Below are 22,480 nucleotides of genomic sequence, written 5' to 3'. Positions count from 1 at the left end.
AGAACGCGGACTGTTGGGGGACTGAGGTGTACAAGCATTATCAGACACCAGGAGGAAGGTCCTATGGTGAGGATAAAGAAGGTGTTGGGAGGAGGCCATGGGGAAGTAGCCCAGGGAGTTATAGCTGTCGCATAGCTGTTCCAGGAGGCACTCTAGACAGCTGCATTCCACAGGGCCCTGGGCTGGAACCCAGAGTAGAGGGTGGGCCCTGGTTCCCCCCAAATCCTCCCAACTCCTGGTCAGACATAGGAGGAGTCAACCTGGACTGTGAATTCAGAAGGATGGCCAAGCTGAGGGCAACCGTGAAGCTCCAAGGTGAGCAAATCTGCCAATAAGTGCAAGACCCACCAAGGTAGAGCAGGAAATTTGTCACACATGGTATCACAACAGGGCAGAGTTAAGTCTGTCTAAATTCTTTAACTCTGCATGTGCATAAGTGAACATGTTGAGCTTTCTTTGAAGTGTAACCTTAATTCTGAATCCCTGCAAGTTCTTTTACCGTTCAGTTAGTGATATGTATTCTCAACTTGAACTCCATTTTCACATTTGTTTTTTCTTTTTTAATCTTGGAATTTCCATGACCAGTGGAGCTAGTCAGATAATTTTGAAAAGTTCTAAATTTCAACTAAAAAAGGGGAAAAAAATGGAAAAAAGGCTTAACAATTCCAGCCCCCCCTCCCCCCAGCTCCCACTCTGAAATGAGGAACAACCCAGTATTAGATGGCTGGGTTTTTTTAACTTTGTTTTGTTATTAATAACATATTGGAACAAATTCTGAAAGTAATTTTTAGTAATAGCGGTTAAATACTTTATATGTTTGAAGTTAATTTTTACTTTTATGATTTTTGGGGGGTGGAAAAACCTGGAAACAGATGTAACTTTTTAAAATTGAAAAAATACTTGAGATTCTTTTACATCTGTTGCAGTTGTATGTTACTGTCCTCTTTCCCTTCCATTGTAAGAGAGCATTCGATAATACATATGCAATTCCATTGGCATGTAACTCTCTGTCAAAACTTGGCATACAAAGAGTTAACCAAGAGTTCCAATGAAATGCAAAGAAATTTATTCGGCTGAGTTGGTGTGTATAAAAATAATGTTTGTGGGTTTAGATGCCTTTTGTGCTCCTATAGTTCATATATATATATTTTCATTTTCAGGTTACCATTGACTGAAATAGATGACTGCCTTGGGGCATTTTTGAAGGGGAAAAATAAATGAAAATGACTAAGTTCCTTTGTTTAGAAGAACTACTATTCTGCATATCCAGAAACATTTTTAGCACACTAGAGAGGGAGTTTTATCTGCATGGGTCTGCACTGCAACAGTGATATCCAAATTGATACAAGATTGCAGAGCCCAGGAAGGAGTTCTTGCAGCCACTTGTGTTACTTTGCATAATGCGCACTCCTCAGTACTCACTGGGGCTCATATCCAGTACCCAGCCTGATTAACTCATCTAGGCCCTGGGCATATAAGTCGTGGGGTTGGGAGGAGAGACTCTAATGGTTTGCAGAGTGACTGTGGAGCCACTCTGCACAGGCTATTATAGCTCAGTGACTGGAGTAGTGTCCCTGTGGCCTTATGTGGCCATCTCAACCCTGCAGTACAAGGAAGAGAAGATCTGCACAGAGAAGGTTCCTCTAACCCACCTCTTTGTTTCTTATGTCCCGCCTTGTGCATGGTGCTGCATAGGGACTTCATGCTGGAGCCAGGCTCCATGCTGTGAACAGAGGGTCTGATCCATCTCTCTGTGAAGTCACTGGGAGCAGGAGCAGGCCCAGAGTGTGCACCCTCTGAGTAGTATCCCCACATTCAGCCTCCTCTGTGCAGAAGCATGGTGCAGTTACTGCTGCAAGTGGGGCAGGGCCTACGAGGCTGTCAAGGAGGGGGATGGATTTTCACCCTTAGTGCCTCATTCTGTGTTCATAATAAGCCCCCAAATCCCATTGAATTGAAAGGGAGTTTTGGATGTTCAAGGAATACATGATAGACTGTCTCATATTAAGGACCAAAAGAACATGAATGCCTTCAGGATAAAAGTAATGCAATAAAAAGGAAACAGGGTTTATTTTCTCTTGTTCGTTGGTGGCACTGGGCTGTATTCAGCTGCACAAGCCATTAGTACTTGTGGCTAAGACACAGCCCTGGGAGCCAAGAGATGCCACATGATTTTATTCTCAGCTCCATGCAGGCTTCATCTGACACTTGGGGCAAGTTATCTAAATCACTGGTCCCCAGCTGTAATATGGAACTTTTGCAGCATCCTGTTTTGAGACTCAATTCACTTATGTTTTGGCACCAAAGGAGAAGAAAGGAAGACCTTGATCCTGCAGCTTATTCCAAGTGGGCAAGTCTCCACTGACTTCAGTGGGTCTCCATGTCCACCTTCACGGAACCACTTGTAGGAGCAGTGCTTAAATTCTTACATTACGGTTCAACCAAGTATGCCCTCGTTATGGGTTCACTTTAGCCAATGTCAAATAAACTGAGAAGGATGAAACCTGAGTGAGAGAGAAGTGCACAACAGTTACCAGGCTGTCTTCCACTGAACCTATAGTAACAATAATAAATAGTAATGTTCTATATAATGCTTTAAAACATTTAAAAAGTTCCTGGATATGTATTGACACGCTAGCTCATAACAGCTACTTAAGAGCTATTATAGTCTAATAGGTTCATAAAATGCATTTTTCAAAAGACCCTAAGTATGTATTTGCATAATGGGGGAAGGAGTTATGAGCTTGAGAAAAATAATGCACATTTTAAAAAGTCCCGAGGATATACATTTGGAACATTGCCTATATTCATATTTAGATGGTAGACTCTAATGGCTCCTATTTGGTTATTAATGCAGATTTTTGGAAATTGTCAAATTTCATACATGTCTCTCACAGATTTCTTTCTTTCTTCCCTTTTTTTCAAATGAAATAATTTATTAATTAATATTATTTAAAGCTGATTTAAAAAAACAAAAAGGCTGCTTACTGCACAGTGTGAAATTTGTCCCCGTTTTGCTTGAACTTTCATCTAATATTGCCCTCCACCAGAGGCCTGGAACAAACAGTGGGTGACCTGATCTCACGCAACATGACTGATACAACACTTAGACCCACCAGAGTGAATTAAAGATGGACTTGAAGCATTAATTCTGAATTTCCTGGGGCAAGTCAGTAGAAGCCATTTAGATAACATTATTTTAAAGTCTATGATGCTGATCCTGTAAATCCTTATGTGAGCCATACTTACATGCTCCTATGAATTGTCCTCTTCATTTCTGCAGGACTATTCCACATTTATAAGGATTACTATTGTACAACAGGGTTTTGCAGGAGTAGGTCCCTATTTTGTATGTGACTGCATATAAAGTGGACTTCAAAAGATTTCCTGCCCCCTAAACATGGAACAATAATATACTTGACTATTAGCAACAAAATTCCTCTAGCAAAGTAGAGTGGACACCGCATATGGAATTAGCTTTGGCTTCATTGCTTTTTTCAAGAGGTTACTTACATATATAGTATAGCTGTTATAGTACAAGTAGGAAACCGAGTAAGGAAAACTGCAGGCTTATATCAATTGTGCTCTATTCTTTTTAACTGGCAGTTGTTCCTATTTTAAGTGTTTGTTTCTACTTTAATGAGGATATCAACTTTCATCCAGTGAGATATGTGGGTCACTTTGTTAGTGCACTTATACACACCAAGGCAATGCACCAGCTGGAAATTTTGACTTTTAACTGAATTATTTCTCCCCAGCAAATGGCTTTCCTTTTGACATATTTTAATGTACTTTGCACACTGAGAGGAAGAGTGGGGTGAACAGAAAACAGACTGTTTTATTAACCCAGCAGTCACCTTTGAGGTTCATACATGTCCACTTCTTTCTTGCCTTTGTACATAATCCCAAGAGACTAGTACCTGGCTTCCCTTGGAATAACAAAGTCAGTCACAAACCTCCAAACATGATTGTTAACTGAATGCCAACTGTTTCTTCTCATCTTTTAGTAATACATTGGGGATTGTGTCCTTATGGGTGCACTCTAACCACCATAACATTAATTTGGTTTTCTATTTAAGGAACTGTTCTTTCACTGTAGTAGCCTTACATTGTGATATAAATCAAATTGCTGCTTCTATTTTATTTTTGTGTTTTTCTACAGTGATTCTTTCAGCTCTGTTAATAGTGGAACAGGAGGAACTAAAGCTATGTTGCAGGCACTTACTGGACTACAATTTCAGCTCTGAGGAAAGATACAGGATCAGGAGCGGATGGACAAACACTATCCAGAAGAGCCCCAGGCATGTTATTCGTGGTGCTATACGCCAGTTCCACAGTATCCAGGATTCAAAGGATTTTTTCCAGTGGGAACACACATTCCATCAAACAAAACATCTGACTTCTCTGAGGTACCTGTATTACCAACAATCATTGATAAAGCAAAATTCAGTATACTGCGCTATCTGTAGAAAGCTGGGTTTTTAAATAGTCTTATAATATAATTAACTCACTTGGATCCTGAAGGGGAAGGAAAAAAGGCTGCTGGAATTAACACAGCCTAACAGAGGGGCAGGTGGTAAGTAAATCATAGCAAACTGGCTCCTCTTTGGGCCCATCCCTGATCAAAAACACCCTCCCTGAGCCAGAACACTTAGGCTCAGCTTTCTATTGACCTAAGCCTGCCCCCTTACAGTGAATCTGTGGGTGATCTGTAAAAGCCAAACCCTTTCCCTATGGATAGTGGAATAGTCCTGGGGTTTACCTGACTCCCCTTACTATACTCATTATCGGTGGATCATTTTATGGCAGCTTTCCTGGCTTACCTTTCCTCCTCCACTGGTGGTGGGAAAAGTCCTGGGCAGCCTTCAAAACTCAACTCCAGTCGATAGCAGTGGAGGAGCAATCAGGCATGGGATGATTGCCTTTGCCACTGTTCCCACAGCCCCCGGTCTCTTAGAGGCCATAATGCCTAGTCCAGTTCTCCCATCTTAATCAGGATCAGTTTGAGGTTGATATCTAGTGGTCATACTCACCCGTGTTATTTTGGTGGTGGCGGTGCATTACAGAAGTCAACATTTACCAGCAATTTCCAAACAGTGGTATCAGCTCATACAACTGTATTTCCCTCTACTCAGAATAGGAGATTACTGTGGTCTCTCAAATGCCACACGGTGGTAGCAGTTGATAAATGCTGAGAGTAGTTTGCTTGTTTTTTAATTTATTAAACCAAGGGACACTAATTTACAATAAATGAAATGGCCAAACACCCATTTCAAATGTGATATTCCAGGACTGCACTGGGAGATCATCATCTGGAATTTTATTGGGTTTCTTTCTTTCTTGAAAATAACTTCATTTAGCAGTGGGGGAAAAAAAACACAAGCAGAGGTTCAGTTATTATATAAAATCTAAATATGACCCTGGGTGTTCCAGGAGCGTGTTTGACTGCTAATCAACTTCCCCACCCCTACTTGCCATTCCCTTCCCTTTGCCCGGCCCTCCAATCACCCACTCCTGCAGTCTACCTCACCATAGCCTGGGGAAAAAGAAGGGATTTTTTTTTAAATAAAGTTTTTATTTATTCCTTACAGCTTTTCTGCCCCTGTGGGCATTTGTCTGCCTGTCTGGCTAATGTGTTGTAATGAATTTGCTGTCTGCCATATATACACCGTTCTATCAATCAGTGAGAGGAAATGATAGTATGGTGAGCGCTAACAAGCACTCTCAGTGGGTCGGTTCACGTCAGTTCAAATGTACTGGCACTTTACTTTTTCCCTACAGACTGCCTTTAATTGGGAGGAAATAAATGAGGCCTGCATGTGGTTGGTACCATGACTTCCTGCCAATCTCCTGCTTTGGCAAACTGACCAACAGCTTCATCCTGCAGGGCAGCGCTAACTCCCCTTTCAGCTGCTTTGTTGTCTCTATGGTAACCTGAGACAGGGGGCGCTGCAGGAAGATGCACTCAGTATTATGGCTTGCAGGTGATCAATGAGTGCTTAAGAGCCTGCAGAGATATCACTTTCCTTCAGGTAGAAAATCATACAGGAAAATGGAGAGGAAGGGATAAATGGAGAAGGAGGAAAATGAGAGGGTGGAAAAATGGAATATGGTGAGTGAGGGGAAGGAAAGCCGGCTTGGTGAGTGGCAAGGGAAATTATTTGAAGAAGGAAAATGGGGGAGGAAGCAGGCAAGTAGTAGGATGGAAAAGAAAGAGAGGAGGAAATGGGGAAAGGGATGCAGAGTAACAATGGGGAGAAAGAGGTGTACAAATAGTCTAGTAGTGGAACGAAAACAAGCTGGAAACAGAAAAAAATAGCGGAAAAATAAAAATAATCTAAGCTTGCCCCCTTATAGTGGATCTGTGGGTGACATTTAAAAGTCAAGCCCTTTCCCTATGAGTGGTGGAATGGTCCTGGGGTTCACATTACTCACCCTACTAACACTCATTTGCAGCAGATCATTTTATGGCAGAAGCTTTCCTGGCTTACCTTTTCTCCTCTGTTGATGGTTGGAAAGTCCTGGGCACCCTTCAGAGTTCAACTCCAATCATCAGCAGCAGAGGAGCAATCTCGCATGGGATGATTTTCCCATTCTTTTCTCACAGCCCCAGTTGTCAGTCACAGATAGGAAGTACTGTCTCCAAAAAGCAGGAAGTGTCTAAAGGTTCAAGGAAGATCAAGTCACCTGAGTTAGGGTAGACATTTTTTTTAAAGGTTTGAACAAAAAGACAAGTCAGGCCGAACACATTGTCAAAGTGTTGGTGTTTTAAACTACCATCCCGAAGACAGGTTCGTTTCTAGACATGATCTCTTGATGTCCAGGCTGGGATGGCTAGGATACCCACTAGGTGGAGTCTATGGAGTGCTTGTCATCACAGTAGCAAGTCGTCTGATGGATTAAGATTTGCATTAATTGGTTTAGAGGAAGTCCTAGGTCTCCTCAGCTGACTGTGAGTTCAGAAGGTGAGAAGGAGTTGAGCGGGAAAATTGAAGGGTTTTGAAGCTCTGAAAGGACCAATAATGACTTGAAATTTTCCACAAAGAATATTTTTCATTTTTTGACCAACTCTAGAAATTACATTCAGCTCACCAAAGTTCTCTTTACAGTTTCAGTTGCATACATCATTTGTCTTCACTTTTCCTGCCCTAAATGTTGGGTAGTGGTATGTGTGGCTTTGAAAAGTTGCTAGATACACCCCTTGGGTGCCTGCATTTCAATTACCTATTCCTGCATCTATCTGTACAGGCCTCTACATGCCTTCATTCAGGGAAAGTCTACATAAATGTCAGTGATAACTTTGGCCTGAGTAAATTGAGGATTGTGCCTATACTGTGTGAAACACATTAGGATCCCTTAGGCACACAAGGAACTATGTATAATTAAGATATTATATGAATTATCATTATTACTGTGGTAATAACAATAAAATAATAAATGCAAGATATGTTTACTTGTAGGAGAGTAAAAACAATCTTTGAAAAAAGATCACCAGAAAATAAAACCCATAAAGCACAGATACAACAAATAATTTTGACTAGTAGCCTCTATTAACCCCCTGGATTGTATCTACGTGTTGTAGGAGAGATCCTGAGTCTCATAATGGCTGCTCTTGGCCACTCTCCCAGCATCTCGCTTCCGCTCATCTCTGTGAGTAAATGAACTCTTTGTAGCCTCAGAGTTTATAGCTCTCCCAGGCGAATCAAACTAGAATGACTACACAGTCCCTGTGCAAGCTCTCCAAAGATTCTTAACTCCCCTCTACAACTATTACTTCACTGCAGCCCTACATCTGACTTAGATCAGTACAGAGATCATTATTATATTTATAATTTATATTGCAGAGGTACCAGAATCCCAACCCCATTCAACTAGTTGCTGTATGAACACAGAAAAAGAGATGGTCCCTACCCTGAACAGTTTATTCATCTATGTATACTTATCTGGCCTTTATCCTCACAATATCTGAGTGTCTCACAATCATTAATGGATTTTTATCCTGTGAGGTAGAGAAGTATTATTCTCATTTTACCGCTGAGGTACAGGGTAGATTAAGTGAATATGCCGAGGTCACAAAGGAAGTCCTGCAGTGTACTCAAGCACCCTATCCACTAGGCCATCTTTCCTACATTCTAAGACGAAAGACAGAAGTGGACACAATAAACAGACAAGGGGGCACAAAGTAACAATGAGGTGATATTGATCAGCATGATAAGAATTGGTCTCAGCTTACCAACTGCCTAACCATTGCCAATTTTTTTGTAGGCATCATGCAAGATAAAGATTTTAATGGAGGATTTGAAAGAGGGCACTGAGCTTTAGCATAGAAGAAAATTTGCCAGGTGGGAATGGTTCCTCATAAAATCACTGCATGTTGGCACTGTTCATTGGCATATCACGCCACCATACAACAGTGCAGGTCAAGAAAAAGTGAAGACAAATATTATGGGTCAGATTGTCAGGCTGTGTAAATCATCATTACTTCATTGACTCCACTGGAGCTGTTCTGTTTTACACCAGCTGAGGATATGACCCTACATCTTGTGTTCTGCATAGGTGAGTAAGACAATTAGCCCATTAGCCATTTTCAATCACTGGCTGTAATGGGCCTTTCCCCACAAATACTGAATGATTTGGCTAATAAGAATAACTTCCATTATAATTGCTTCCTAGAACAATGAAGACGTGCAAAGGAGTCTTTTTGTAGGTGGCCAGCTGGCTGACTTCTGGTTTGAAATGAATATTTGAATGCTGCTGGGATTTTATTGCAATTCTAATTAAGTGTTTGGACACCTAGAGCATTGTATAGGGAACTTGTTTCTCTTTACATCTAAATAGTAACAACCATAGTTCACTGCAATAAGCAAAGCCTTGCTTTTTATGATCTTCTAGTTGTCACAAAGGTTATTTTCTTCAACCAATCAATCCCTCTACTCCGTTTATGCGTCCCTCATGGCACCCCTATAGGGGAATCTAACCTGCCCTAATATCCCAAGCAAACCTGGACTACTGCAGAAGAACCTCTTTGTCTGCTACATCCTTGATGACAGCTTGGCTTTCTGCCAAGCTTTTCTTTCTTGCATAAAGTTGAGGGTCCTCAGTCGATATCAGTGACTCACCAATTGCTTTCAAGAGTGTGCATCCCAAAACTCTATTTACCCTTGTGTTTTTGTGGGTGAGTAACCTTCTTTTGTCTGAGGTCTGAGCTTGTCTGTTGCTGTCTGAACTGCCATTTGACTGTTCTTCCCAGAATCTATGTGGCTAATATACCATGCTAGAAGAGTGGCTGAGAGAGAGAACAGAGTGATAAGAATCTCTTCCCAGTGGTGGCTCTTGATCTGCATAATGCTGCCTTTCACATCTGTGGCACTCTACAAATAAGCAGTCCAGAACAATACTGTTTTCCAGTGTTAATGAACGACACACATGGAATCTTTGCTGCCTGTCAGTCTGAGAGACAATTGACAGGCATTCAGAAGCAGATAGAGAAACAAGAGAGGGAGAAAGAAGTCGGGGAGAAGAGGAAAAGGACAGAAAGGGAAAGAATGAGAACAAGGGGAAGAGGAACAGAGGGGAGAGGGAAATAAAACAGAAAACACAAGAAAATCAGAAGTAAAACAAAAGTGTGGGGGAGTGGGAAGAGGAGGAGGAAACGGAAGAACAGAATATATGAGGAAATGGAAGGGGAGGGCAGAAGCTGAAGAAGGGAATCCAGTGGAAGAAAAGAAAGTGAAAGAAATAAACAGGACGGGAGAAAAGAATTGGGGGAAGTGGTACAGTAAATAATGTGGAAAAAAACTTGATTGAAATATTCTAAACCACTGATACTACAAATGTCTGCAATTTGATTAGAGAGACAAAGTGGGTGAGGTCAAAACTGACCCACTGACATAGTGCTGTCTTTACCAGCGCTTAGGTTGGTATAGCTACGTCGCTTAGGGGAGTGGACTATTCACACCCCTGAGCCAAGTAGTTAGATCAAAGTAATTCTGTAAATATGCAGAACAGTCAACCTGTGGAACGCCTTGCCAGAGAATGCTGTGAAGGCCAAGACTATAACAGGGTTCAAAAAAGAACCTGATAAGTTCATGGAGGACAGGTCCATCAATTTTATCAGCCAAGATGGGCCGGGATGATGTCCCTAGCCTCTGTTTGCTAGAAGCTGGGAATGGGCGACAGGGGATGAATCACTTGATGATTACCTGTTCTGTTCATTCCCTCTGGGGCACCTGGCACTGGCCACTGTCAGAAGATAGGATACTGGGCTAGATGGACCTTTGGTCTAAGCCAGTATGGTGTTTTTGTCTTTTCCTGTGTGAATTCATTCAAGAGCCTAGTGATTGTTTGGTTTCATATAGTTGCATTTACTGCACTGGATGAGGTACACCACATGTGATAGGCATGTGTATGATCCATGGATCTTGAAAGATGTGTTGTGGGCAGGGGGTGTTGATCATTGTAGCAGTGGAGATTGCTGGTTTTGCATCTGTTGTTCTGACAGGATCTGGTGCCACTTTGAGTTGGTGTGTCCTGGTCCTGGGAGCTTGCTTCTGATGATGAGTTTAGAGAGGTTGCTGTTAGAAGACGAGAAGAGGGGATTCAGGAAAGATTTCTTTCAGGATGGGCTCCCCATCAAGTATGGGCTGTAGTTGTTTGATGATACCTTGTATGGTTCAGTGTGTGGGGTAGTAGATGAGAACTAGGAGTCAGAGGGGGGTTTATTTCTGTATTGAAGCAGGTTCTTTCAGGGTATTTGGGTGGCCTGTTCATGATGCGATCTACCTCTCTGGTGGAGTGTCCTTGTTTGGTGAAGGCAGTTTTGAGTGCGTTTAAGGTGTATATCCTGGACTTTCTCCTTGGAGCATATTCTGTGATATCTGCATCCCTGGCTGTAGATAACAGATTTCTCGGTGTGTTTGGGTGGTTACTAGATCTATGTAATTTGACTAGTGAGTCTTCATCATACACAGTATGGAGGTTCCCATAAATATAAACACATTGATATTTATTGACATACAGTAGTTACAATAAAGTAATCATGGTAGATGTAATGATAGTAGGAACTTGGCTAAAGTTACCAATAGTGCTGGATGGAGGAATCACTGTGTAAGTGAGCCTTGTCATCAGAAGCACATGGCTTAGACTTTGCAGGCATGCCAGCAACACCGATGTACAGTTCTTGGCAAACAACAATTTAAGTAAAGCTTTTACTGTTACTTAAAATGTTTCCAGTATTTTTTTTAATGTCAGAATAGCAAGTTGACAACAGCTATTACATGGTGCCAGAACAAAACAAAAAGTAAGAAGAGTATAACAAACCTGAAAAGAAAAAGGGCAAACTAAAGCCTCTGGAAAAGTTCGTGTTTGAAGGAAATGCAGCAGAAAACTGGAGAAAGTGGAAGTAAAGATTTGAGCAGTACAGAATTGCGAGCGGTACAAACAAAGATGAATGGCTGCAAACAGCATTACTTCTTCATGTGGCAGTTTAAGAAGAAAAGCATTTAAGAAGCATTCAATTTGATGTAGGAGATAAAGAAAAAAATACAGATCTTAAAGAATAAGTTGGAAGCGTGCTGTGCACTACAGAGAAATCTCCCATATGAGAGGCACCCAGAAGTCAAATAAATGGGGAAAGTATGCACCAATACACGACTGATTTAAAACTGGCTGTACAATGACTTGTGCATTTGGAGAACTGTGTGAATTGCTCATTAAAGACTACATTGTATGTGGTATTGCGTCAGACTCAGTGCAAGCAAGGTTGTTGAGGAGACTAATTTAACCCTTACACATGCTGTGGACATATGTTGAAACTAACTAATGAAATGACTGACTAAACTGGAAAAACACGTGCATGCACTGCAGTGTAAGTCTACCTTTAGTAAGCCCCCAGACATGCAGTCATGCACTGGAGGGTGTCCTGCTGCTAATAAAAGCCCTGATCAAGAGAAGCAGGTTTAAAACAAACGAAAGGAAGTACTTCTTCACAAAATGCACGTCCAACATGTGGAATGCATTTCCAAAGGATGTTGTGAAGGCCAAAAGTATAACTGGGTTCAAAAAAATTAGATAAATTCATGGAGGATAGGTCAATCAATGGCAATTAGTCAAGGTGGTCAGGGATACAACCCCATGATCTGGGTGTCCCTAAACCTTTGACTGCTAGATACTGAGACTAGATGACAGGGGATTGATCACTTGATGATTTTTCTTCTGTTCTATTCCCTTTGAAGCATCTGGCATTGGCCACTGTCAGACGACAGGATACGTGGCTAGATGGCCCACTGGTCTGATCCAGTATGGCCATTTTTATGTTGTTGTGTAACTCTAAGTGGTCAGTTTGAATACAGGGAAAATTGTATTCCTGAGCTGCAGCTAAAGGCAGAGTGATAAGAACAGAAAAATGATTCAGATTGGAGTTATGGATGTTAAATTAAGTTCATACAGCTAAGTGTAAAAAAATTTATATGATAGTAGGAACTTTGGAGTAGGAAGCAAAGTTACCCAGAATGTTGTATGGGGGGGAATCATTCTGTAGTGAGCTTAGCCAAACTAGTGTAAAGTAAGCAACTTTGGGTTTGTTTTTGTGAAGTTGGGTGGGATTTTTCGTACAATCGTGCCTGCATTTCCCCCCTTGCTTGTGAGGCTGCTTTCTTTTTCTTGGACTGTGCTGTACAGGCATTTTTGCCGCAAATCCCTGCCTAGCATCATGGACTTCTGCACTGTTACAACAGACACAAAGTTGGTTTTTTAAAGGTTGTTTTAGAGCTGGTAGAAAAAGGGAGAAATTATGCAAACAACATTGCAGAAACTTTTCCCATTTAGAAACTGAAATTTTCTGACCAGCTCTAGTGCTTGATCTTATATGTATTTGGAGTAGCTTTTTAGTATCGACTGCTTTTCTTTTGAGACGAGGGCACAAAAACATTGGGTCCACAAGTGGCATCTTATTTTTTAACCCATTCATCATCAACTGTTCTTGGAAAAGCTGGTCTTCAAGATGCAATATCCCATTTCTAAGACAATAAGCAATTATGTAAAAGTGATTCCAGTTTACCTCATACAGAGAGTGGTAAGGATGGGACTGAATGGAGCCTGTTCTTTTAAATGAAAGCTTGACATGATTTGAGGTAGTTCAAAATGCTAACTGGAGGCCTTCAGAGAAGTGCCAAAGCAGCCCTTATTTGAGTGCCTTTCACCTCAGATTTCTCGATTGCAGCTTCTCTTGCTGAAAAGGTACTGGTTGTTTTTAGGGTTTTTATGCCCTGAAATGGGCTTAAATACATAAATATATATTTGCAAAGACACACACTTGCAGAGTAAAGAATGTTTTTCTATTATATATTAAAAAAAAAAATCATGACACCATGTAGCAAATCCTTCTCAGAGTTTGCTTGGTTTTTTTTGACCAGTCAGTAATGTTTTGGGTGGTTTTCCTGTTAATAATACACAAGTTAAGTATTTACTATTACTTAAGAGGTCTCCAGTATCTTTTCTTTTGTTAAGATAGCATCTGACAACAGCAAATGGATAGAGCCATGCTCTCCCCTCCCTTACTTCCTGTTTTAGTCAGTGGGATCCCCTTCTGTTCCAACCCCAGTCTTTTGTGATGCAATCAAATCAGCAAGTTCCTTTTACAAAAGTAGTCATGTTCATAAATAGATCAGTGTATATAATAATCAGACGTAGCGTGAACTGTAGCCTTTTAAACATATTTTATCTTAGTAACAATGGTGACGCCTTTTGTGTCAAAGTGTTTGTAATCTATTTAGCTAGGGAACAGGGGGGAGCAAACGGGAGTCTGAGAGGGAGATCCCCTCATGAAGAAGGAGCAAGCACTAAATCTTGGGGTGAGTGAGCTTGTTTGTCTGTTTGATTTCTCTTTTGGGTTGCTTAAAGTTTACAGTGTGGTCTGTTGGGGATTGTGTTTTTGAGGATGGGGGGGCAGAGGCTGAGTGTACACTAGCTGAGTGTGCACTAGCAAGGCTCTAGCCTTCTATCCTTTGACCCTTGATCATCCTTGTGACTTCCCTTCTGCTGGTGTGTTGATAAGGGGGCAAGGTTGACCTAGGAGAGAAGGGGTAAAAGTCAGATGCTAAGCGACCAAGGGGAGCTAGTAAACAGGAGTTTGAGAGGAAGTTTGTAGGAAAGAGAGAGAATAAAATCATCATGCTTTGGAAAGGTGGCATTATCAATGCCAACACTGCTCTTGGCTCCTGCACCTCTGTCCTAACAGAGAATCTGACCATGGATACCTCTACCCAGGTCCTGGTGTGGATTTGCAGAGACTGTGGCCTGCATTTCCCACTCACAGAAAGCCAGGCTGCAGACACCTGCAGACACATCTAGTGTGAGAGGTTCCTACTGGTAAAATTTCTCAGGAAGCAGGTGGGAGAGCTACAGGAGGAGGTGGCGAGGCTGTGAGCTCTGTGCACCTGAGGAATTCATTCATGATACGCATATGGAGACCCGCATGGTTGAGGAAGCAATCTAACTGGAGAGGAATGCAGTTGCACCACTAGGGGTGGAGGGGGTGGGGGAAGAAACTGCTACTTCACAGGGAGGAAGCTGGCTGCTGATTACTTTTGGCAATAAGTAGTACTCCAGTCCTGCTCCCAGACTACCCTCCAAAGAGATAAATAGTCTGTATGCTGTCTTAGTAATAAGGGTCATGAGGAGTCTCCCCCAAAGATGGAGGAGGAGGAGAAGCCATGTACCCCCAAGAGGGAAGAATCACGACCACCACTCCCCAAAGGAAACAAAGGGCTGTGGTGGTCTGTGACTCCCTTCTAAGGCAGATGGATGCAGCCATCTGCTGGCCTGACCTGGCATCCTGGGGTATGCTGCCTGCCAGGGACCTGTATCTGAATCATTACGGAAGGTTTGCCAAGGATCATCCAGCCTCCTGACTACTACCCCATGCTGCTCATCCATGTGTGCTCTAATGATACTGCAAGGTATGACCCTGAGTGAGGGTGAAGGAGGTGAGGGCACAGGTGGTGTTCTCATTGGTCCATTCAGTCAAGGGTAGGGACTCAGGCAGAGCCAGACACATCCTTGCAGGTGAATGCTTGGCTGTGCAGAAGATATCACTAGAAGGGCTTCAGTTTCCTTGATCATGCGGTGCTGTTCCAAAAAGAATGACTGCTGAGCAGAGATGGGGTCTACCTATCAAGAAAGGGAAGAGTATCTTTAGATACAAATTAGCTAACCTAGGGAGGCAGGCTGTAAGGTTGGTTTGATGGGGGCAGAAGACAAAAGCCCATAGGTGAGTTAAAAACAGGGAGGCTGGGTGAAGGGTCAGAACATGGGCAATCATAGCAGGGACAAAGGAGAGACAAGAAGGAATGCAGAGGGGAAATCAAATGAACACCTTAGATGTTTGTATATTATTGCAAGAAGTGTGGAGAATAAACAGGAAGAACTAGAAATATTAGTGAAGACAACTATGGCATAGTTGGCATCACAGGACTTGGTGGGATAGTTCAATGACTAGAATATTGGTATAGAAGGGTACAGCTTGTTCAGGAAGAACAGGCAGGGAAAAAAGGGAAGAGGTGTTGCCTTCTATATCAAAGATGTAAACACTGAGGTTGAGATAGAAAAGGGAGGCAGACCTGTTGAAAGTCTTTGGGTAAAGATTAAATAAATTAAAAACAAGGGTGATGTTATGGTAGGGGTCTAATATAGACTGCCTAACAGGAAGAAGAGGTGGATGTGGCTTTTTTTAAACAACTAGAAAAATGATCCAAAACACAGGACTTGGCTGTGATGAGGGAGTTCAGCTACCCAGACATCTGTTGGGAAAATAATACAACAGGGCACAGATTATCCAATAAATTCTTGGAATGCATTGGAGACAACTCTTTATTGCAGCAAGTGGAGAAAGTGACTAGGGGAAAGACTATTCTAGATTTGATTTTGACAAATAGAGAGGAACTGATTGGGAATTTGAAGGTGGAAGACAGCTTGTGTGGAAATAAGAGTTCACATGATTCTAAGGACTGATAGGAGAGAAAACAGCAGAATAAAGACAATGAGCTTTTAGAAGGCAGACTTTAGCAACCTCAGAGAATTGGTAGGTAGGATCCTTTGGGAAGCAAGTCTAAGGGGAAAAAAGAGTTCAGGAGGGTTGGAAGTTTTTTAAAGAGACATTAAGGGCACAAGAGCAAACTGTCCCAGTGTGTAGGAAAGATAGGAAGTATTGTAAGAGACCACGCTGACTAAACCAGAAGATCTTCAGTGACCTACAAGTCAAAAAAGAGTCACACAAAAATTGGAAACTAGGTCGAATTACAAAGGATGAATGTAAAAAGAACCAACATAAGCATGTAGGGACAAAATTAGAAAGGCCAAGGCACAAAACGAGATCAAACTAGCTAGAGACATAAAGGGTAACAAGAAAACATTCTACAAATACATTAGAGGCAAGAGGAAGACCAAGAACAGGGTAGGCCCGTTACTGAATAAAGAGGGAAAGATAATAACAGAAAACAGAGCAATGTCTGAAGTGTTAAATGCCTTTGTTTCAGTTTTCACCAAAAAGGTTAACAGTGATCAGACAACTAACATGGTGAACATCAGTGTAAATGGGTAGGATCTGATGCTAAAATAGGGAAGAACAAGTTATGAATTACTTAGACAAGTTTGATGTCTTCAAGTTGGCAGGGCCTGACTAAATACAACCTAGAATACTTAAGTAATTGGCTGAAGACCTCTGAGTCATTAGCGATTATCTTTGAGGACTCATGGAGGACAGGAAAGATCATGGAAGATTGTAAAAGGGAAAATATAGCACCTATCTATAAAAAGGGCAATGAGGACAACCTCGCTTAACTTTGGTACCCAGTAAGATAATGGAGCAAATAATCAAAAAATTAATTTATAAGCACCTAGATGATAACCTGTAACAGTCAACATGGATTTGTCAAGAACAAATCATGTCAAACCAACCTAATAGCTTTCTTTGACAGGGTAACAAGCCTTGTGGATAGGGAGGGAAACAGTAGGTGTGATGTATGTTGACAGTAGAAAGATTTTTGATATTGTCTCACATGAGCTTCTCATAAACAAACTAGGGAAACATAGCCTGGATGAACCTGCTATATGGTGGGTGCACAGCTGGTTGGACAACTGTACACAGAGAATAGTTACCATTTGTAAGGATCCATGGATTAGAACCTGGGATGGCTGATGTTCCCACAGTGCCACCAGGAGGCCATGCAGAGTCACAGCCAGGGAGCACTCTGGAGAGTAGGCGCCTCAGGAAGTACAGCCCAAAGGACGCAGAGTGATGGTACTCTGCAGCCCTCTGATTGGCCAAATGTCCTACTTAACCCTGGAGGGTGCCCCACTAAGTTGTCATTCAGGCCTGCTAGACTCCAGACCACATCGCGTCTCCCGATCTCCAGTATCTGACCCCAGGCTGACTTTGACCCCAACTCTTGCTTATTGAACTTGGCTCTAGCAATTTCTCCAACCCCTGCTAACTGACTACTGTCCCTGATGTGTGGACCTCAGATAGGTTGTGAATGCTAGGCCAGACCGCCTATGCCCTGTCCCTTACATCAATGGCTCACAGTGAAGCTGAAAGGGCATATCTGGTGGGGTCCTGCAGGGATTTGTCCTGGGTCCAGTTCTATGCAATGTCTTCATACGTGGTTTGGACAGTAGCATAGAGAGCACACTTATAAAGTTTATGAATGATATGAAGCTGCAAGGAGTTGTAAGTACTTTGGAGGACAGCATTAGAATTCAAAATGATCTTGACAAACTGGAGAAATGGTCTGAAATAAATAGGATGAAATTCAATAAGGACAAATGCAAATTACTCCACTTAGAAAGGAATAATCAATTGCACAAATACAAAATGGGAAATGACTGCCTAGGAAGGAGTATTGCAGAGAAGGATCTGGGGGTTATAGTGGATCACAATTTAAATATGAATCAACAGTTTAAAACTGTTGCAAAAAAAGCCAACATCGTTCTGGGATGTATTAGCAGGAGTGTTGTAAGCAGGACACAAGAAGTAATTCTTCCATTCTACTGATAAAGCCTCAACTGGAGTACTGTGTCCAATTCTGGACTCCACACTTTGGGAAAGATGTGGAAAAATTGGAGAAAGTCCAGAGGAGAGAAACAGAAATGATTAAAGGTGTAGAAAACATGACCTATGAGTAAGGCTATGATTTAGTCATGGGTATTTTTAGTAAAAGTCATGGACGGGTCACAGGCAATAAACAAAAATTCACGGCCTGTGATCTGTCCATGACTTGTACTATATACCTCTGACTAAATCTTAGCTTGGGGGTGACGGGCGCTGCTCGGGGGAACAGGAGGGGGGGCAAAGGGCCAGTAGCTGACAGGGGCCGCCTACCTGCCACTGCTGCTGACACCTCTGGGACTGCTGCTCAGGGCTGCTTGAGCAGTGGCTGGTGCAGCTGGCTCCAGGGCCGCTCCAGCAGCGCCAATGCGGCGGCCCCAGGGGCCGCCCAAGTAGCTAGCCCCGGGGCCGTTCCAGCAGCAGTCGGTGTGGCTGGCCCCCAGTGCCAGCTGCTTAGGTGGCCCTGCGGTCAGCCACACTGGCTGCTGCAGAAGTCATGGAGGTCATGGAAAGTCACAGAATCTATGACTTCTGTGACCTCTGTGACAGACCCGGAGTCTTACCTATGAGGTTACATTGAAAAAACTTGGTTTGTTTAGTCTGGAGAAGAGAAGACAGTGGGGAGACATATATCTTCAAGTATGTAAAAATTTGCACTTATAAAGAGAAGGGTGATAAACTGTTCTCCTTAACTACTGAGGACAGGATAAGAAGCAGTGGGCTTAAATTACATTAAGGGAAATTCAGATAAGACATTAGTAAAAACTTCCTAACTGTAAGGGTAATTAAACACTGGAACTTAGTCCTGCCTCAGTTCAGAGCACTGGACTAGATGGTCTATTGAGATCCCTTCCAATCCTACATTTCTATGATTTCTGTTTGTAATCTAGTACTGCCTAAAGGTCCTAAGTGAGATTGGGCCCCATGTTTGCTAAACACTATAGCATCATTATAAGAGACTACCTGCCCCAAAGAAACTACAATCTAAATAGATGAAATGCACCAGCTGAGGGTTTTCCAGGGTTCTTGAAGGTATGCATGAAAAAAATGAAATCAAAACTTCAGATACTCAAGAATTGTAGTCAATTGTAGTCGGCCAGCTCTCAGCTCTGCTATCATCTCTTTATGTCCTTTGTCCCTGGTTACCCTCTGGAACCCCAATCCTGGGCAAGCTCACTGTTCCCCACTGGAGTTGTGCTCACTACCACTGTCTTCTCTGAGTCTAATTACCTCCAGTCTGTGACACTGGTCCTCAGGTCCAGCTACAGGGCACTGAGGAAAAGCAGATGTCCAGAGCAGCCCCAATCAGGGCTGCAGTGTCTCTCTGCCCTAAATAAGGGGGAGGGGCAAAGGGGAGGCTGGGCTGCCCTGATTAGTGGGCTCCCTAGCAGCCTCTCCTCTTGAGCAAACTTCTCCCTGCTTTTTGGCCAGCTTCACCTTTAGAAGCTCCCCTTCTTCAGGTAGAGCATGCTCTGCATGTGCACCTAATTGGTGATGCATGAATGCAGGGGCACTTAGGCTTGCTGGCAGTGGGATGAGTGCATGTCCCATCAAATCAATTCCCCAGGCATGTTTTTCTTCATTTTGGATGATGTACTTCACACAAAATCCCACTCTCTCTATACTGGGCCAAACACTCGAGAGTCTGCACTATATGAGATTTATCTTTTATAATTAACCATAGCCACCTTATTGTTGACACGTCTCCATACCTTACTATGGTCACAGAAGCTAATAGAACAGTTGCTTTGATTCCCCCACATAGATAGACAGATATAGCCTAAATCCATTGCTGTCTGGATGATGCATCCTACTCAAAAGTTTGTCAGATCCAAGTACAAGACAGTTATAGATGAGTCTGCATAATATGTTATAGCTGAGCTGAAGGCAGTTCCTCGTTTGTGACAGCATAGCTACAGTAACAGCACACAGGAGCAAAGGGTTATTTATAATGGAACAGACGAATGATCCACCTAGTCCAATATTCTGTTTTTGACAGGTGCCCAGTGTCAGTTGCTTTGAGGGAGGACAGAAGCCCCAGTTATTCTTGATTCCAGTTGATGATCTGTTTAATAACCCATATGATATGAAGTTATTCAGGCTAATGTAACTGGGGTTACATTCTTTTTAAAATCTTGCCAGGCTATTTGCTGAAATAATGTCCATTGGCCATGATTCCCACAAGTTAATGATATATTGTGTTCACATCTATTTTCGTATGATATTCATTTTAAAATAGTTACCTTTCACCTTCAAGGAGGGCCCTTATTCTTACATTATGGGAGAGGACAAATAATAGTTCCTACCTCATGTGCTCTATCTCATTCATTAATTTGAATACCTTTGTTATGTCTCTTCTTACTCCAAACTACATAGGCCTAGTCTTTTTAACTCCTCCTCATGTGAAGTTCTCTGGTCCCACCATATGCCTCATCATTTTTGTTGCCTTTCTTTGGACCTTTTTATTTTTGTGATGTCTATTTCTGCTCATGGCTCCTGACACCTGAGCTGCTGTTGACCCACTTCTGGGCAATAATTCCCATAACATGGAGATCACCAAATCTAGCTCTTTTCTGTCCTCTGATATTTCTGCTTCTGAAAAGGAGAGTTCATCATGATCTTCACCTTCATCAGATGAAGAAGGCATTAATGCTGGATCATGTTTGTTCAAAATTTACAGTCATTTCTCTCATGAAATAATTCTTTAAGGATATAAAACTGGCACCTGTTAGGATGACTCATTGTGAAGCACTTTGTGATTCTTTGTATAGAAGGTGATGTACAGTGTAGAAGAAAGAGCTGAGCAGAAGAGGAAAAGATTTGATCAGCCACAGGATATGCTGCCTTCCACCAGCCTATCCCCTGTTCAGAGTCTCTAGTAGCAGGTGGGAAGTCCACCAAGAGTGCACCACAAACCTTCTCTGCTGAGAGTCCTGGAGCTGACTGGTATACATCACAAATGGGTGGTGCTAGCCAAGAAGGAGCCTGGCCACGGGTCCAACAGATGGAATCATCCAGGACAGCCATTCTTTAAAGCTAGACAAGCTGGGTGAGGTAATAGATCTGAAGAAGAGCTCTGTGTAGCTTGAAAACTTGTCCCTCTCACCGACAGAAGTTGGTCCAATAAATGATATTACCTCACCCACCACTCTCACTAATATCCTGGGACCAACATGACTACAACAACACTCCAAACATAGTTTAAAGCTGTCCTCCCACAGTGGAAGTAGAGAGTGATGGTGAAAACACCGTCTGCCCTTCCTGGTCATGAATCCGTCTCCTGAGTTACAGCAGTTTCACTGGTGCAGGGAGGTGCAATTTCCACCTGTCCATGACAATGAGGGTAAATCAGGCCTGTGAACTTGCAGATCAGAAGTGTACCAACTATTGGCACTTGGTGTGATGGATTAGGGCACCAGCCAAACTGCACTAGTGATATATCTGAAAAACACCAGCTCAAGTTCTGGACTTGTACAGAGAAAGTTAAGTGGAAGGAGCATAGTGAAAAAGAGCTTTGCAATTACAGTACTGCTGCTCTGTGGCAAAAGCTATGGTAACTGAATTTTTGAAGAGACCTGACTTCCAAGCTATTAAGTAGCATTAATTGAATTAGTAATTATATCAAATTTTGAAGGATAATATTAATGAGTCTTATGCAAGTGTTTGTTAAACCCGCAATTCAGATTTAATGGATAACCAAAGGCCTTTATTATAACGAAAAGAAAGTTACACTTCACTTGCGAGATTAATCTTATTTAAAACCAAAATCTCTCTCTCTAGAAAGCTGGTGGTATTCAGCCTAAATTAGCAACTAGTGAAGTGAGTGGTTGAGCTTCAACTGACATTTATTAGGAAAAATGCATAAAGGCTGTGCTGTGGTGATCCCATTTCATTGTCAGTGCAATTAGTTGCCACTTTGGATGCCAGAACTATCGCTGAATAAAACAATCAAATGTAGGGAAATAAACTATTGGTTACTAGGATCCAATGAATAATTGATTTTTTTTTAATTTAAATTTTGTGGCAGAATTTTATACTGTTCATGAAAGTGAGAGACTGAGCTCTCAGGCTAGATCTAGGCATAATGGGGTGGGGAGGTGAAAGTAGTCATATTAACAGTGGTTGGTCTTCCTCATATGACTGCAAACCAGCTCTGACTTTTCCAGAAAACACTGAAATTACTGGATGTGTTTATAGTTGCCCACCTCCTTAGAAGAATCAGGATTATTTATTTTCTCCTGCTTGAACATATTAAAATGAAAAAATCCATTTTGTCCTCGTACATTATTCTGAGCTTCACCTTGTTAGCTCAGCAGTTTACCTAGGGCTCCTTTAACAAATCAGACATGAAGTTCATCTAATACTTTGACTGACTCC

At 42.1% G+C, this 22,480-nt stretch overlaps 1 protein-coding gene across 4 annotated transcripts in view; it reads left to right on the top strand.

Annotated features, from left to right (window-relative positions):
* The window catches only part of TFEC (transcription factor EC), a 183,184-nt gene that overhangs the window by 44,261 nt on the left and 116,443 nt on the right, over positions 1–22,480 (top strand). For 2 of the 4 annotated variants that reach the window (XM_037888905.2, XM_037888906.2), the window contains exon 2: positions 4,163–4,409. In XM_037888905.2, the coding sequence (XP_037744833.1) occupies positions 4,272–4,409 (138 nt within the window). In that variant the 5' untranslated portion in view covers positions 4,163–4,271. Of the gene's footprint in view, positions 1–4,162; positions 4,410–13,600; positions 13,851–22,480 lie in introns of those variants that run through there. The other 2 variants (XM_043549827.1, XM_037888907.2) reach the window with 2 other exon arrangements.

This window comes from Chelonia mydas, chromosome 1, assembly GCF_015237465.2.
Source record: "Chelonia mydas isolate rCheMyd1 chromosome 1, rCheMyd1.pri.v2, whole genome shotgun sequence".
NCBI lineage: Eukaryota > Metazoa > Chordata > Testudines > Cheloniidae > Chelonia > Chelonia mydas.
This window is presented reverse-complemented; position numbering and strand designations above follow the sequence as displayed.